The 17,905-nt window shown below is 45.0% G+C and overlaps 1 protein-coding gene across 1 annotated transcript; it reads left to right on the forward strand.

Moving 5' to 3' along the window:
- Positions 1-17,031: 17,031 nt before the first annotated feature.
- On the forward strand, positions 17,032-17,884 carry LOC136535247 (uncharacterized; the record flags this gene model as incomplete). The annotated part of the gene is made up of 2 exons (XM_066527544.1): positions 17,032-17,718; positions 17,814-17,884. Coding segments are annotated over exons 1-2 (428 nt in total), but the record flags the coding sequence as incomplete, so codon positions are not given.
- Positions 17,885-17,905: the final 21 nt, after the last annotated feature.

A 17,905-nucleotide genomic window follows, 5' to 3' on the forward strand; every position in this document is an offset into this window, starting at 1 on the left:
ATTAGTGTATTTCGTCTTAGATCTTCGACAACAATAATTAGTTTCCTTTGTTAGGTTATTGATATTCTTTCCATTTACCCACATGTTCTCCACAACAAAATTGCATAGGGTCTGTTTGGAAGTGTGGCTGAGGCCGGCTTGGCCCGCCTAGCCCAGGCCAGTTCAGGCCTGCCCCAAGTGGTGCAACAACTCTTGTTTAGCATCCAGTGTGAAACGGGCCAGGTCCACATGAGATTGTGTTTGTTTGCACACATGCAACCGGGCTGAGCAGCCAACTAACTCCAACTACCAAACTAAGATTGTGTTTGGTTGTTGGCTGCCTCGGTCAGGCCCATAGTCAGGATGCACAAATGCAGTTATAGCAATGGAATGAACAAGAGTTGGAGATCCATTACAACAGTTTTGATTAAGTAAACCATACAATTAGTGCTGTTAACAGCACTAGGCCTCAAACAAATTAACAGTTGATCAATCCATAACATAGCTGGCTACACGGTACAATTAAAGAAGTAAGCAAGGAAGAATAGGTCCATTTGCAGCATAGTCAGCCACCAAAGACAAGTCTGTGAAGCCAAGCACAGGTAGAAGATCACAGAAATGGAGTACACAAACAAAAAGCACATGTAGCTAGCTAATGCACCCATCCATTTTGTCATCATCGGCCTAATTCCCATAGTTACAAAAGTACCAATGAAGCAAGGCATAATAACATCAACAGCCTAATCAGTAAGCAGCATACCTTGAACAACATATAGGAGATAGGAAACAGAAATGGATGACAGAAATTAGTAAGACACAACATCAGCTCATCCATCATGCACCCATCACAGGCCTAAGTGGGGCAGTCGTTGCAGCCAGTATTGCCCCCCTTCATCATATACTAAACACCAAGATAATAAATGAGGTGATTAACACCTTCTTCCACCAACCAGCCTTACCATTACCATCAGAAGGAGGAATGATTGGAGCAAAAGCATCATGAGGGACAGGATCATAGGGGAGGGGAGGTGCTGCTCCAAGAGATGGATGGACATCTCTCATGGCTGCCTAAAAATCTCTAACAGCTTAGTCATAGTTGCTATACTTCTTGTATATAGCATTTCTCACCCCAAGAACATGCTTACTGCACTCATGCCAACTCTGGTAAATCCCAGGAGCATTTGCATTGAAAACAACATAGTATCCTACCATTTCTGTGAAATGAAACAGTGGTTTAGCCTCGGTCAAATGTAAATCATGAAACTAGCTATGAGTGTGGAACTTGAAGATCTACGGTTTGTGGTGAACCAAATCATTGATCTTAAGTCCCTCACTGATGACCAGTATCATCAAGTTCATATGTAAGAGAATTGACATCACAGGCATTGTAATAAAAGGTTGGCCTCAACTTTTGAAAGGTCCTTGTGTGATTTTGTTAATTGAGTGACAACCTAGGTGGACTAATTGTGTTTATGTGAGATACACAGGTGATTAGTCCATAGGTATATATGTGTGAGCAACATATGCCATGAGGGTGAAAATTGCTCGGAGATGTTGTAAAGCTCACACATGTGATGATGAAAGAGATCATTGCACATGAGACATGACATTGAGTCATGTGATCAAGGTGGAGAAGATCAAGACAAGACTTGGCTTGATGGACCGGTTGCAAGCGTAAAGGGCAAGTCGGAGGCTTTGGAGCGATGGACCGTGTGGCAGTGAAGCTTGAGCAAGACTTAGCGCCAATGGATGAAGGCAACAGTGAAAAGCAAGTGAAGTCAAGATCAATGGACCAATATGATCACGTGATGATATGAAGTGGACCATATCCTTGTTAATCGTGTTGGTGCATGTGTTGCATCTACATTGGAGGAGATGGAATGGAATGCGCAAGGCAAAGGTATAACCTAGGGCATTTCATTTCACCGATCATTGGTGTGTAGAGAAGTTGATGACCGGGTTTAGGATAGATGGCTATACTATCAAGAGGGGCAAACTTGTTTGTATATCGGTCATCTAGTGCCACTTGAGTGATCTAACTTTGCATCGTCGCTAGGATCGAGTGGCGTGGCAAGTTGAGTGGCTAATCCTTTGGAAAATGTTTGTGAAAAGCTAACACACATACACATGGTGGTGTTGGCACATTTGCAAAGGAGAAGAAGTTGGAGTTGATGTGGATTAACTCGGTGAAGAAATGGAGGAGAAAGGTGATACACATTGTGTTTAGCTCTTGGGAGCAAGGGTTCGAAACTTCACCGGCGGAGTGTCCACCCATAGAGTGCGGACAGTCCGACGGTGCCACCAGCGCCCTGTATAGAAAAGATAGGGTTTCACAGAGTGCACCAAACGCTGGGGTTCTGTGTCTGGTCAGTGGCAGCAGTGAAGGCGTAGGCGTTAGTCTTCAACCGGATGCTAGGTCACTTCATGACCGGGCGCTGGGTGGGTGTGTCCGGTCCCACTGATGTGGCAACATAAAGAAGAGAAGGACCGGATGCTGATGCTGCGTCCAATCATGACTTACCGGACGCGTCCGATCACAGTTGAGCGTCTCTGGAACCTTACTAGAAGTGACCGGACACTGGGCTAACGTGTCCGGTCGTGCTCAAACTAACACGTCCGGTCATGAGTGGAACCTTACTGGAAGTGATCGGACGCTGGGGTCCTGTGTCTAGTCATACACTATGTTATGTCTAGTCGCAACTTAACCGTTGAGATCGGGCCCTCAGTATTTGAAGCCAGTGATGACGTCGCAGCCATCCGTTGACCGGACGCTGGCAGGGTGTGTCCGGTCACCCCAAAATTTGTCCAGTGAAGGGGTAACGGCTCTATTTGTACATGGGGTTATAAATAGGAGCCTTGGTCAGCCTTTGGCCGGTAGCTTGGTAGAGCTGAGCACACTAGAGCCTTGGTGGCTTGTGTGGTAGTGCTTGGGAGCCCTCCATCTCACATATGCTTGATAGTGATCATTCGATTATGTGAGAGAGCGATTCTAGTGTGATTGTATCATGAGGTTGCATCGAGTGGCACTAGGTGGTCGACTTGCAAGCCAGTGGTGCTTGTTACTCTTGGAGGTTGCCACTTCCTAGATGGTTTGGTGGTGGTCTCCGTCGAAGCCCGCAAGAAGCTTGTGCAGTGCTCCGGAGAAGAGCTTTGTGAGGGGCATTGTGCTCGCCCCGCGGGAGCCATGAAGAGCAACTCTAGTAAAGCGTGTCATTGAGCTACCCTCACTTCCAGGGTAGGTTCTTGCGGTGCCCAACATGTGGACTTGGTGGGTGATGCCAATTAGCCGTCGAACCACCAAGTAAGCGGTCGACACAACGAGGACTAGCGTGTTGGCAAGCACGTGAACCTTGGGAGAAAAATCATCGTGTCAACATTGTTCTTCCTGTTGGTTTGCAATCTCCTTACACAAGCTTGTTATTACTTTTATATACATTGTGCTTGTGTAGTTGCTCTTGTAATTAGTTAGCTTTGTGTAGCTCACTAATTATCTTCTTGCTTGTGTGGCATAGAAGTAGCTCCCTTGCGTCGCTAATTTGGTTTGTGTAACCTTGTTAGTCATATTGCTTAGTTTGTGTAGCTAAGTATTTGCGCTCTCTAATTTGGCATTAGTTGCCTTGTTATTGAGCATTGCTAGTGAGCCTAGGAGCTTAGTGCTTTTGCTTACTAGAAATGTGTAGAAGCTCCCCGTTACTTAAAGTACTAGTGGCATATATTTGTGTGACCTTGCTTCTAGAATTAATTAGGTGAGCTCTAGCTAGCTCAGCACCTTAGTTGCTTAATTAGGATATTTATAAGGTGCTTGTGAACTTCGATAGAGGGTTGTAGTCTTGGTTTGGCCGATTGTTTTAATTCCGCATTTGTTTCGGTTAGACGGCTTGATTAAGTTTTAGAAATGACTATTCACCCTTCTCTAGTCGCCATCTTGACCCTACAGCTTTAGAATATGGTGGTGTTCTTTCAGTTCAAATTATTGGTGGCTGTCATAGAAAATAAAAACTAGTAGTTCAGCAAATCCAAGCTCATGGTTGCCATGGAATCCATGTGCACATCCATACACTACCATCATCACAAGAAAGAAGGGGCTGTTGTAAGGGCATGGTTGTGTCAGATGGATTTGATGACATACATGACAAATCACAATAATCAAGTAAACAGGGCAGGCACCAAACAAGTGCAAATCCAGGGTCATGACTTCCATCGAACCCTATTGTGCACATCCATTCACTGCCATCAGCACAAGTGAATGGATGGGCACACATAGGGTTCCATGGTAATGATGAAAAACATGAAGAACCAATTAAACAAGGCAGCCACCTTATGAATATGTTGTTTGCATCATAGGCCTTATAGATTTCCCATAGTTATCACCAATCAAAAGAAACAAAACCAACAAGTCATAAGTAAGAGAATAAGGAACAACTGATCTCAAATAAAGTAGCCAACATAGGCTACAAATAGTGCCTTACAACATGATTGTTCTAGGCTCAAATGCCTACCATGGTACCCTCTAGCACATATAGTTAGCCACCCTCCCAAGAAAGAACCTAAAAGGATAGGTGTGGGTCAGCCAAGTAACCTATACAAAATACCTGCAACTCAATTGTAGTCAAAATTAGAGTGTGTGTGAGGGAGGTGGAGGAACTATACATCTCAACAGTCAACCCCTCAATGCACATGGTTGCCAACATGTGCAGGAACTACATGAAGTAGTTCTTGGCTAGGTAGTTCCTAAGCCAAATGTCTTTATGGCTGTCACTCATGCCAACAAAGCCCCTGCCTTGGGCCTTATTGTCCAGTAGGTAGGTGTAGGCCACTATCAGTGCCTCCTTAGTAAAACCATCCATCATAGTAAGGTAGAGGTCAGCATCAACATGGGATGGTCCAGTCTCCCTAAGAGCATTGGCAACATTGTTCATAGCATTAGACATGTTGGTCAACATAAGCATCTCATCCTCACTGAAGATGCCTCTCTTTCTTTTTGCACCCACAGCTGAGGAGAGGAGCTCTATGGCCTTGCTGCTGCATCCAACATCAGTGTGGGTCTTCTTAGCAGGAACATGGGTAGAGGAAGGACCCTTTATCTTAGCAGCAACACTCTTAGCCTGGTGCAAACCTACCAGTGGCCATAGCATGGCCAAAGATGGATTCCATCTCAGTGTAGAACCTTATAGGGCAGTTTAGAAACTCTGCATCTTTAGGATGGTCCTGTAGTAAGGCGAAGGGAGGGAAGGGTACAGTTTTAGACAAGTAATGGATAGATAGGTACAAGGGTACAGTTTTAGACAAGTAACCCCCAGCAGCCCATTTACTACATCAGAAGCAGCCACAAACCCACCCTGGGCACCAAACATATCAACTGGGAGTGGAGCCATCCTATTTGGTATTGCAATTTCAAAGTAAGTAGGAGAATAACATCACAATCATGAATACACATAAGCTTTAGCCATGGGACAGCCATACAACAGGAACATCATAATTGATCTATGCTGCTACCACTGTATGGCTGAGTTTTATGGCCAAAGAACAAGTGAACCAGTGACAAATTATTACATATTTGGTCTCAGCCTTGTCCAACAAATTGTTACATAAACATCACACAAATATGAGTTCCATAGCAGGGTATACGAACTGAATTTAATAACAAAGTTACTGCATGATCAGATCCTAGAGGTACTCCTCCCTTCCCACATAGCATTTGAAGGGTCGAGATGGTGACTAGAGGGAGGGTGAATAGTCTTTTCTAAAACTTAATCGTGTCGGCTAACCGATACAAATGCGGAATTAAAACTATTGGTCTAGCCAAGACTATACCCCACTATATATGTTCACTAGCACCTTGCAAAGATAACAATTATGCAACAAAGGTGCTGGGCTAGCTAGAGCTCTCCTAAACAATTCTAGGAGCAAGGTTACACAAACCTAGGCCACTAGTATTTTAAGCGACAAGGGAGCTCCTACACATGCTAGTAAGCAAAAGCACAAAGCTAACGATGCTCACTAGCAATGCTCAATAACAAGGCAACCAATGCCTAATTAGAGAGCGCAAATACTTAGCTACACAAACTAAGCAATGTGACTAACAAGGTTACTAAAACCAAATTAGCCATGCAAGGGAGCTATTTCTATGCTACACAAGCAAGAAGGTAATTAGCAAGCTACACAAGCTATCTAATTACAAGAGCAACTACACAAGCTTAATATGTATAAAAGTAATTGTAAGCTTGTGTAATGGGGATGCAAACCAACGGGAAGGACAAGGTTGACACGGTGATTTTTCTCCCGAGGTTCACGTGTTTGCCAACACGCTAGTCCCCGTTATGTCGACCGCTCACTTGGTGGTTCGGCGGCTAATTAGCATCACCCGCTAAGCCCGCACGTCGGGTGCCGCAAGAACCTACCCCTTGAGTGAGGGTAGCTCAATGACACGCTTTACTAGAGTTGCTCTTCACGGCTCCCGCGGGGCGAGCACAATGCCCCTCACAAGCACTTCTCCGGAGCGCCGCACAAGCTTCTTGCGCGCTTTGATGGAGACCACCACCAAGCCGTCTAGGAGGTGGCAACCTCTAAGAGTAACAAGCACCACCGGCTTGCAACTCGATCACCTAGTGCCACTCAATGCAACCTCACAATGCAATCGCACTAGAATCGCCCACTCACACAATCGAATGATCACTATCAAGTATATGTGTGATGGAGGGCTCCCAAGCACTCACAAGCATGGACACTAAGTCCCTTGAGGTGCTCCACCCTAGCCATGGCCGAAGGCCACTTCTATTTATAGCCCCAAGGGCTAAACTAGCCATTACCCCTTCACTGGGCAACGGTCGGGCCAATCGGACGCTCCGGTCGTGTTGACCAGACGCTGGACCTCAGCGTCCGGTCGCTCGCAGACGACCACGTGTCCCGGTTCCAACGGTCATTTGACTTGACCGGACGCAGCAGCACTCAACTGACCGGACGCTGAACCCCCAGCGTCCGGTCGTTTCCAGTAAGCTCCCGAGCATGACCGGACGCGTCCGGTCGAACGCGATCAGACGCAGCCAGCGTCCGGTCACACTCTAGCTTCTGCGTCACCGTACGTCAGCCTGACCAAATGTAGCCTTCCAGCATCCGGTGCATTTAGATCCAGCGTCCGATCAGTTGACTGACGCCAGCATCTTCTCCATTCTCTTCACCCTTGCTCAAGTGTGCTAACCACAAGAATTTGCATCCGGCGCAATAGAAAATAGACATTCCATTTTCCCGAAAGCGCCGAATCCCCTCGATCCTAGCGATAATGCAAAGTTAGATCACTCGAGTGGCACTAGATGACCGATATGCAAACAAGTTTGCCCCTCTTGATAGTACGGCCATCTATCCTAAACCCGGTCATAAACTTCTCTACACACCTATGACCGGTGAAATGAAATGCCCTAGGTTATACCTTTGCCTTACGCATTCCATTCCATCTCCTTCAATGTTGATGCAACACATGCACCAACATGATCAACAATGATATGATCCACTTCATATCATCACATGATCATATTGGTTCATCGATCTTGACTCTACTTGCTCTTCACCGTTGCCATCGTCCATCGGCGCCAAGTCTTGCTCAAGCTTCACCGCCACGCGGTCCATCACTCCAAAGCCTTCGACTTGCCCTTCACGCTTGTAACCGGTCCATCAAGCCAAGTCTTGTCTTGATCTTCTCCACCTTGATCACATGACTCAATGTCATGTCTCATATGCATTTAAGCTCCTTCATCATCACATGTGTGAGCTTTGCAACATCTCCAAGCTATTTTCACCTTCATGGCATATGTTGCTCACACACATGTACCTATGGACTAATCACCTGTGTATCTCACATAAACTCAATTAGTCCACCTAAGTTGTCACTCAATTACCAAAACCAAACAAGGACCTTTCAGCCTTACATATGGCAATCCTCCTAAGTGCCATGACATTGGAGTCTTGGGACTGGCTGTCATTATTGGGCAGGTTCAAGTGGGTCAGGTTGGCTGCCAGTGAAACCCTCCTCAGGTGGCACAACTTGGTCAATACCAAAATCTAGGATCCAATTTTGCAGAATACAGCAGGCCAATACAAGCTTGACCTAAGTCTTGTATGGGTGAAAGGGCTTGTTATCTAGGATACGAAATCTATTCTTCAGTGCATCAAAAGCCCTATCCACAGTGACCCTTAGTGATGAGTGCCTTAGGTTGAAAAGCTCCCTTGCATTGGTTGGGTGGTTTCTGCTCCCAAACTTAGTCAAGTGGTACCTAACCCCCTATAGGGGGGCAGGAAGCCACTATGGCATGCATAGCCAGCATCTACCAGGTAGAATTTACCTACAATTGGACATCTACTGTGAGTGTGTGTGCCATTGTTAAGGACATAAGTGCATTGACTAGGTAGTGCAATTACCTTTAGGTATAGTGAACCCATCATTCCTCTCTATGACATCAGCCAGGATAAGTGCATCATGGGTAGAGCCCTCCCAGCCAGCAAGGACATATGTGAACTTGAGATCAAAGTCCACAACAACCATGATATTTTGTGTGGGGTTGTGTTTCCTACCCCTAAAAGCATACTGCATGTGTCTAGGCACCCTTGTCAACACATGGGTGTCATCAATGGCACCAATACAGTCCTAAAAATCATGGAAGTGAGATAACAGTACATGTGAATATGCACATCTACCAAATGAACGAACATGTGCTTCACAATTACCTTCAAGAATGGATTCCATCTATGGCTCCCAAGTACCTTTGGGTGAATGGCAGTGCTAGGAGGCTTGATCATCTCATTCCTAAGCTCACCAGCAGCATACAAAACCTAGTGGAAGTGTCTATGCACTGTCTCAATAGACCTCCTAAAAGACTGGTGGACAACTCTAACTCTTTGGTTTTGACCAACCACATGGAGGAACATTACAACATGCTCTTCTACTGTGACCCCCTCTCTATCAGAAACTAGGCTCCTAGCTCTAAACAGATTGCATAAAGCAAAAAAATGTGCTCTGGTCATCCTAAGCATGGATAGGCACTCTCCATCATTGGAGTTATAGATCAGGTTAAGGGTCTGATGCCTATGCTGGTCAGCTTCATCCCTAAGTGCATACAATAGAGGGCCAGGTTCAGTATCAGCCCTTTTCCTTTTAAGCCTGCTGGTAATAAAGGACACCATGACTACAACCAGGGCAGCTGCTTGCCTACACATCATCTCATGGCTCACAGAGGGATCTATCTAGATGCATATAACAATGTAACACAAACTCAGATCATCATACCCTGCCTGGCCTCAACATGATTGTACAATGATTCAGTAAGCAAATAAAGCACGGCTGCATTTAGGTACATGCTTCCAGGTGCTCAGGACAACATCATCGACCATATCATAAAAAAACAGAGACAAACATATGAACAACAAGAAACGCATCAGGTATACAGAGCTCATCAAGGAACAATAAAATCATAGTAGCAAGCAAGAAAGACTATAAGAACGACCATCACCGAAGTATGATAGCAAACCCTAATCCATCGAGGAACACCAAGTAGTACTCAAATCAGATGAACCAATCATGAACAACAACTAGGATATGAAACCCTAACATCATCGCCCCTGTCCCCCATTCCCCACCATGCCCCTATCCCTGTTTTCCCACCGCGCCCCGTTCCCTCCACGGCGCCCCGTTCCCCACCGCGCCCCATTCACCCACCATGCTTATGTCCCCGTTCCCCACCATGCTCCTGTCCTAAGAGCACGAAACACTTCCAGTGCAACATCACAAATTATGAGAAAACTATGTAGTGCAACATCGGAATATAAATACTGTAACATCGTTAAACTATGTAGTGCAACATCGAAAAAAATGTACTGCAACATTGTGGGGCACCCGCTGTGCTAATCCACCTAAATCGAGAGTCATCCACTTGACCTACTCAATTTAAGTAAAGCGACAGCACGAGACCCCTAGGAGCGCACGTAGAAACTCCTCTTCAGGATCTTTACGTTGAGTTACACACACATACCCAACACAATGCATAGGATACAACTCAATCACATACACACTCCAGCCTTACATTTATTTCTAAAGCATTGTCGATAACAAAAAAAGGTTTCAAGTGTATAAACATACTACTAGATCTCAATACTCTGACAACCCTATTCCTGCACTAGGTTGCCGCTCTTGTCGCTCGTCAAACCGTCGGATTTACACGCAGCTCGTCTTGGAGAGCGCCCGCTCCAAGGTTTGCTAACTTGCATTATTGGAGTTAGCCTCGGAGATAATGTCTGGTCTACCTGCAAAACAACTTAACGGCTGCACCGTAAGTACATTGCGTACTCGCAGGGCTTAATTTCAACATATAGTATTTAGTGGATGCATAAGGTAATTATCGAGCGTTTGTATGAGTGTGGAAAGCAATGATGTTCATTAGAATTATGACATGCTATGCTCAACATAGAAATAAAGGTATTCATCATTATCACAAAGTGCTCATAGTCCATTGTTCATGCTACCATGGGTATAGAAAGAAAGAACAACCAGATAGTTCCGTCCCGAGGGACTCCAGGCTTTCGAGACTCTGTAGAGGTGTACAACTGTACCCACATGGAAGGATGGGACTAACCACCATACCCTTGCGCGAGAGTAAGGGTTGCCTCGCGCCTTCTAACCTTTCCCTAATCTGGCCCAAGTGTCCAACGAAAGGTTCAAGTGGTTGCTCGATCAATGTCCTGGACATTCCCGACCGACGCCAACCCTCTTGTCAGTTTCACAGTTAAATAGGTCGTAATTAGTTACTTGGCTTGTCGACCCCATCCGCGACATGTGGTCTATACGGGAGGTTACTCGGACTTACATATCCCAATACACGGTCCTTACTGTTCCAGGAGCTATGTCGACTAAGATCCCACACTCAAGACGACCTACCCCTCGTATGAGCAAGATATCCAAGTTATCATCAAGATTATCCTATTAGGGATATTAGTCCTTAGCCAGATTAGTTAGATAAGTCAAGTTGTACCCTCATTGGTTTTAGTTGTTAATTATCCACGTGTAGCATTCTACACGCATGAGTATGAGTTCTCTTCTCATGCTCAACTTCTACCGTTGCCCAAGCAACTAAGCAATAAGCATTAAGCATTTCCATTCCCATTATTTAGGTGAGAGGCTTCTACAGATTATTAAGCTACTCTAGGTGTAGTATAAGAGTGATCATTATCAAGACTACATGTAATGCATAACTCATAATGCAACTTGATAAGTATCCAAAATAGGGTTTATAATAGTGGGGTGCCTGCCTAAGGGTGTTGTCGTTCAGACATCTAGAAGCTGACGATAACCACCTGTACAGCTACACGATCCTCACTTGAGGCGTTCCTGCAAGAATACGAGAGACGCGCCTGAGGAGATACATTGATGATCATGATAACGAGAAAGGGCATTGGTGCATGGGCTAGTACTAGGGACTTGGGATGGAACATTTAACTATGGCTTGGTCGTTGCACTACTTGGGAAAGGAATAAACTAGTACTTGTTGACTTCCTAGGTAGGTTTGCTAGATGGTCTCATACATCTCTATGGATCTTCGGACACTCGGTCCTACTGACGGATGTAACACCCCTAGTGTTACGAGCTTGCTTAGCACCGAGATTGAGGCCTGAGAGAGATTAGCCAAACAAGTTTTCGAATTTTTAAAATTTAAAACACACATGAAATGATAAACAAATGTTATGTGACTCGCTTTAGTGGTTGAGAGAAATCAAATAAATATCTAAGTTAATTTACTTAGCACGTAAAAATGCTAATGAAAATCCTAACAAGAAAAATAGGATAAGTAGTTTTAATTGTTTGGCACAAAAACAATTTCTATAAACAAAAATAAAATATAATTTGTATTTAGTACTTAAATAAAAATTAAAGTACAAGTTTAGTAGATGGAAATGCAACTTTAACTTTTGGAAAATAAATGTTGTTAACTAGTGTTCTTGGGAGCTCAAAAATCAAATCTGAAATTAAAATCAGACCTTTTCGTTGAATCGGCAAGAAGTTGAACTTGTGATTAAAGTGCCATTTTTGGTGAATTATATTGAGCAAAATAATTAAATAGCGCTTAAATATTTTGTTCCTATGGTTTAGTATAAAGTATGGACTATTGCATGAAGTATTTGTTGGTTGAAGTTAACACAGTTTAGACCTATTAAAAATTGCGATAAAATAGTTAATGGCTACTTAGCCCCAAGTGAAACCCTTAACTTTTCTAAGTGTGGAAGGGTAGTAGACAATGCCATTTGGCATATAAATTCTAACTAAAATGTATAAACACTAGATCCATGTTTTTTTACTGTTGGTTGCTTCTAAGTAAGCACTTGAGCATGGTATAGGTCGAAGTTGTGTTGGATGTCACGTTGCCTGCTCTAAACTTGCCCAAACCTCCTTAGAACGCGCTGTAAACCATGGTTTGGTGCTCGGTTCGCGAACCGACGTTCAACGTGATGAACTCATGTTGGCACCTCCCTATCTCCCTCTCTGGTTGCTCTTTGGACGTGAGGTTTGCTTCGTCAGTTGGGTGTTAGTATCAGCTTTAGGTTAGTGGAATTGGTTGAACTCCGGTCGTGTTGATCGACATCCTTTGCTTCGCTTTAAAACTCATGCATGTCACTAGTTACACTTGTGCAGCCTCAGTCCACGGTCACCACACATGCGCGGGTGCTGCTGGTGCCAGGCGACTGTCGCTGGCCAGCTCGCGTGCCAATCGGTGCTGCGTAGCGCCCCTAGCCTGGTGTTGGTCAGCCCCAGCTCGCTATGGCCTGGCTCCTGCTGCTGCGTGCACGCCACACTTATGTGGCTGGTCGCTGTGCCGCGCGTAGGGCCAAGCCGAGGCTATGGTTGCCGTCGCTCGATCGACATGGCGTCCACCCCACCCTTCTATTCACCTACCGTGTTATGCCCTTGGCGTATGCCACTGCCACCATGTCTGGTCATTGGCCCCAGTCACAGTGGCGATGGGATGTCCTGCTGCCTCGCCTTGCCCCCGCTGGCCGACGTCGGTGAGCCCCGTTCGGGCTTTGCAGCTCCATTCAAGCGTGTCGCGCTAAGCCACATGAACCACCACCTGTGCGCACGTGTTTGTGCTACCACCATCGAATGGAGTCACCTCGTCTTAATTTGCTCGCCCTCGCTCAGGTGCCCTCTCCATGGCATGACCATGGCTAGAGCTCCACCTTTCCGCCCTCCAATTCACCTAGCTCAGGGCTTCACATTTTGATTCCTCGCACCAGTAAGTGGCATAAGAAGTCAACTAGGTGCCCCATCTTCCCCCTGCCCGACCAAGCGCTACCGACCACCAATTTAGCGTTTCGCTCGTCACTAGTCAAAACACCGCCGTGCCGAGAGGTTTGGGGGTAAGGCTCGTAGGGTTAATAGCAGTTCAATTGCTTGTAACCTTGAACTCACCTTGACTCCCTCCATCTGGTGCTCGCGCTATTTTGGCCAGGGTGCTCGTCGATAGTGGGGTGACACGTAGATGTCCATCACGGAGCGCCGCCGCCCCGCTCGGTCGCATGTGGTCAACTCTACTCAGGCCACCCCTGACTAGACCATCACCTTGGATGAGCTTGTTGTATGCTCCTTATGCTCACCCGATCACTCGTTAGTCTTCTAGCTGGTCTAGCTCATCGAAACAGTCATGTCATCGCTGTGGATAGCCGCTCACTGTTGTAGTTCGCACCAGTGTGCTTCCAAGTCTCTAACCACCACCCATCCTTGCGTGTTTAGCCGTAGATGGTGGTTAGCCCCTTACTTCCATCGTAGCGAGCCTAGTTTGCCCAACGTAACCGCCTTATGATGTCGGTCACCGCGCTGGCATGCGCGGGGATCCTAAGGGTCTCCTCGTGGTAAAGGTGAGAACATCCGAGGGCTTGTTTGCAAAACCACTATCGGTTGGAATAGTGCGCATAGTAGTCATGTTATTATCTAAAAGCTCGAGGGCTTTTCTGTGAAGCAACCATCGCGCGCGGGCTCCCCCGGCCTTGGGCCATGATGGGCCATCGTGGTGCGCACACAGCCGCACCCCGCGTTGGGTTGCTGGGCCAAATTGATTGCCACCGGCCCTTTTCTTTTCCTAAAACATTTTCTAATTTAGTTTCTAAGGCAAACTTGTAAATTCAATATAAATTTGTGTAGTTAACAAAAAATTATCAATCTAATTTTGTTAGGTTTCTAAAATCATGATCTATCTGCTAGTATATTTTGTTCACATAGTTTCATAGTATTTTTAGGAGTTATCTAATTAAATTGAGATGCTTCATATTATTAAGATATAAAATTGTATTAATTTTTGTAATAAATTGGTGATAATGTTGGCTCTAAAAATTTCATAATAAATTCCTAATATTATTAGGTGCTCACTTTAATTTTTGTAGCTCTATAATAATTAGTTTGCTAAGATAGCTAATGAGCCTTAGTTCGAATATATATATTAAATCAATGAAATGCCAAAACACTTTGGGGTTGTAGAACTAAAACATTTTTCTAGAGATAAAGCCTTACTTGACGATATGGATACAAAGCCTAGTGCATTAGTCATTAAAGTTAGCTCATTAGCGTGAGAGGCGTAATCGTATGATAAGAGTTGCGATTGTCGTTGATTAATTACTGTCTCTGTATTGCATCCACGTATGTCATAATAGGAACGACGACGGATCGCTGAGTCATCTAGAGTAGCAGAAAAGATAGTGCCTTAATGATTGTGTCACCATGATGGAATGCTAACTTTTGGTTATATCTTATCCAGGCAAGTCCTGGTGCATAACCCCTATTATTCTGCACTTTTATCTTATGCTTGTGCATTAAGTTTTAAGGAGTTGAATGAAATCCACTTACATATATATATCCTTATCCTATGAGTCCTACTAGTATGTTAGGATCGTGTAGATTGCTTTGCTAAAGAATTTCGGTAGAAGTCGAGTGATTACCTATCACTCGCGAGAGATAGAAAAAATATTATTATATACTATCTCCTGAAATATATATGGATGATAACTGGAGACCAGGTGAAATAGTACTTTGGATCTAGACTTGGTTAGGCAATCGAGCGAGGCTCTGGTTGTATTTGTTTCGCCTATGTCGATTGAGGACCATCCGCTGCTGTGGATGGTAGTCATGTCACATACTTATTATTCTGAGCACATACTTGCTTATGGGAGCGGGAAAACTTATTACTCTCTTGTCATGGGTTTCGGTTCTTTTTTGACCGGCTTTTAGGGGTGGGTATTAGGTAGAGGTCTAAACACCATACTGAGACTAGGTCTCAGGTGTTGGGGCTTGGAGTCCAAGTTTGCACGAGGACCTAGACCCCTTGACAGGAGTGGAATGGGTTGGTCTTATTTGTGCCTGGGGTACAAGCGAGGCGTGTGCTTCAGGATACCCAGCTGGGATACATTGATTCATGAATTACCGTTTTTATGAGACGGTACGACTTGGCTTTGGTCTAGCACCGTAGTAAGAACTGAAATCTAAAAGATGGTAAAATGGTTCTGATTGCTTACCACCTGCTTGAAAGTAGCATATGTGTTTATATAGAATGGTTAGTTAATGAACTAATGATGACTGCTAATAAAATTAAATATAAGGACACGTTTAATAATGCTTCCTACATATGCAATAACCCACAAGCCAGATAGCCTTGCATATCCTTGGAGTCTTTATTTTCCTCTTGTCGGGTAAATCTTGCTGAGTACAATCGAGTACTTAGGGTTTTAATTTCCCCTATTGCAGGTGACCAGATGATACATAGAGCTGACTCTTATGTGTGGAAATCTCCTGATGGGCTCAGAGAGGATTCCTTTCACGCTACGACCGTAGTGTTTATTTATAACCCTCACTAAAAATTTTTAGAAGAAAAGTTTTATGATCTGTCATCATATCTGGTTTATAAATGTTCATTATGTTAATGATTCATCATTAATCGTTATTTCCGCTGTAACTCTGATCATATGTTGTTCTTCGCTGCAAGATAAAAATATGAACCTAAAATGTATAAACTCTTTTTACATGTAAAACCGTCTTAATTCCGCTACTGCATTCAACTTGTTTAAGTACTCTAATGTTGTAATAAAGTGATGTAGTAAATGGTTAAGAATGTTGTAAGCTTTATTCTCTCATTTGTGATCCTGACGGAAGAATGTGGACTTTCGAGTTCTCCCTTGGGGTGTGCTCGACGGAACGACACGAGTAAAATAAATATAGTAAAAGAATAAATATAATAAAAGCAAGGAAAGGAAACAAAAAATGAAATAATAATTAATAGAGTAAAATAAATATAGTAAAAGAATAAAAAAAGAATGACAAAAGTCTAGAAAAAAGAAAAGAAAAATAAATGAATGAAAGGAAAGAAAAAAAGAAAAGGAAAACATACAATAAAAAATGAAAATAGAAAAAAGAAACAAAAAGAATAATAAAAATACCAAAAAATGAAAAATGAAAAAGAAAAGAAATGGAAATAATTGAAGAAAAGAAAGAAAAAATAGAAAAGGAATGAAAGATGAAAAGAAAGAAAAAGAAAAAAGAAATAGTAGAAAGAAATGAAAAAAAAACAAAATAGAAATAGAAAAAAGAAAAAGAAAAAAACACACGTCCCTGGAATCCTGGATGCCGTCGGAGTCAGAATCCAAAAAAGACAAACGTGGAGAAAGAAATATAAGAAAAAAAGGAAAGAAAACATACGTACCTCGGTGCTGGACGCTACCATCGGAGTCGGAATCGCACGACTCACTCATCGCTCCAACTTGGGCCGAGCTTGCTCCGGCGGATGGGCCGCGTTCTTGTAGGTGTGGGCTGCTCGGTCTAGCGCGCTGAAAAAATAAAAACATGGAAGAGCGGAGGGAGCGCGGAGGGGGGTCGGCGCGCGGCTGCTGTCCGACTGGTCGGCAGGGAGGATTTTCGCAACTAGCGCGTCCGACGCGGGGCGGACGCCCGCTAAAAAGCATTATCGTAAGGAATAACAGGACTGCTTGGAAGTATTTTGTTCCAGAATTCACACCAAAATATTATCAAGTTTACTTACCATATGAGCAACTATGTGCATTGAAAGTACAAAACTGAACTGAAATTTGAACACTTATGACTTATCAGTTCCTTGCATGTGCGTGAAAAGAGGCTGAAAGTAGTAATGAGTACTGACCAACCTAGTTAATATTAATTAAGGTCCCATCGATGTTTTTCTTAAAAAACAAAACTCAGTTAAAAAAATCACAAAAGCACCCGCACTGGTTGGACGCCACGCTTCGGATGGCCCAGATCTCGAGACACGCCCCGCGCCGGTCACCTTGGCCACTCGACCGTTACCACAGGAGAAGCAGAGTCGCGGCGGCCGAACCGCCGCCTCCCTCATGTCGTCGCCGCCGCCTGGGCCTCCGGCGTGGTCGGTGACCCTGAGCCTAAAGCACCGCGGCGGGCTGGAGATCCGCGCCGCCGCGGAGAACTTGCTCCCGGGGTGGGGCCGCGGCGGGGAGCGCCTGTCCCTGCTGCTCCGCCTCCGCCGCCGCCTCCTCCTCTCCGTCACATCCCAATGCGGCGACCGCCCGGCGGCGGCCACACAGCCCGGGACGCCGCCGCGTGGCAGCAGGATAGTCCGCTTCATGCGGAGCAGGTGGGCGCGGCTGCCGCGGGTCACTTCCATTTGGCGGCGCAAGAAGCACCCCCCGGCGCGCGGCGCCGCCGCCGTGCCGCGGGACCGTCGGGATCAGGTGACCTGATCTCCCTTTTTCTTTAACCATTCGCTTCATCAGTGTATCCAATTCTTGATTGGTCTCAGACTTCCTGGCTTCTTGCCTGCGTGCAGTGGAGTCGAACGCTGACGCGGCCTGGCTTCTGGGCAATGGGATGGACGCCTAAGACGGCGGCGACGCTGCGGTTGTTCGTCGTCGTCGCTGC

This window comes from Miscanthus floridulus, unplaced genomic scaffold, assembly GCF_019320115.1.
Source record: "Miscanthus floridulus cultivar M001 unplaced genomic scaffold, ASM1932011v1 os_2633_1_2, whole genome shotgun sequence".
Lineage (NCBI taxonomy): Eukaryota > Viridiplantae > Streptophyta > Magnoliopsida > Poales > Poaceae > Miscanthus > Miscanthus floridulus.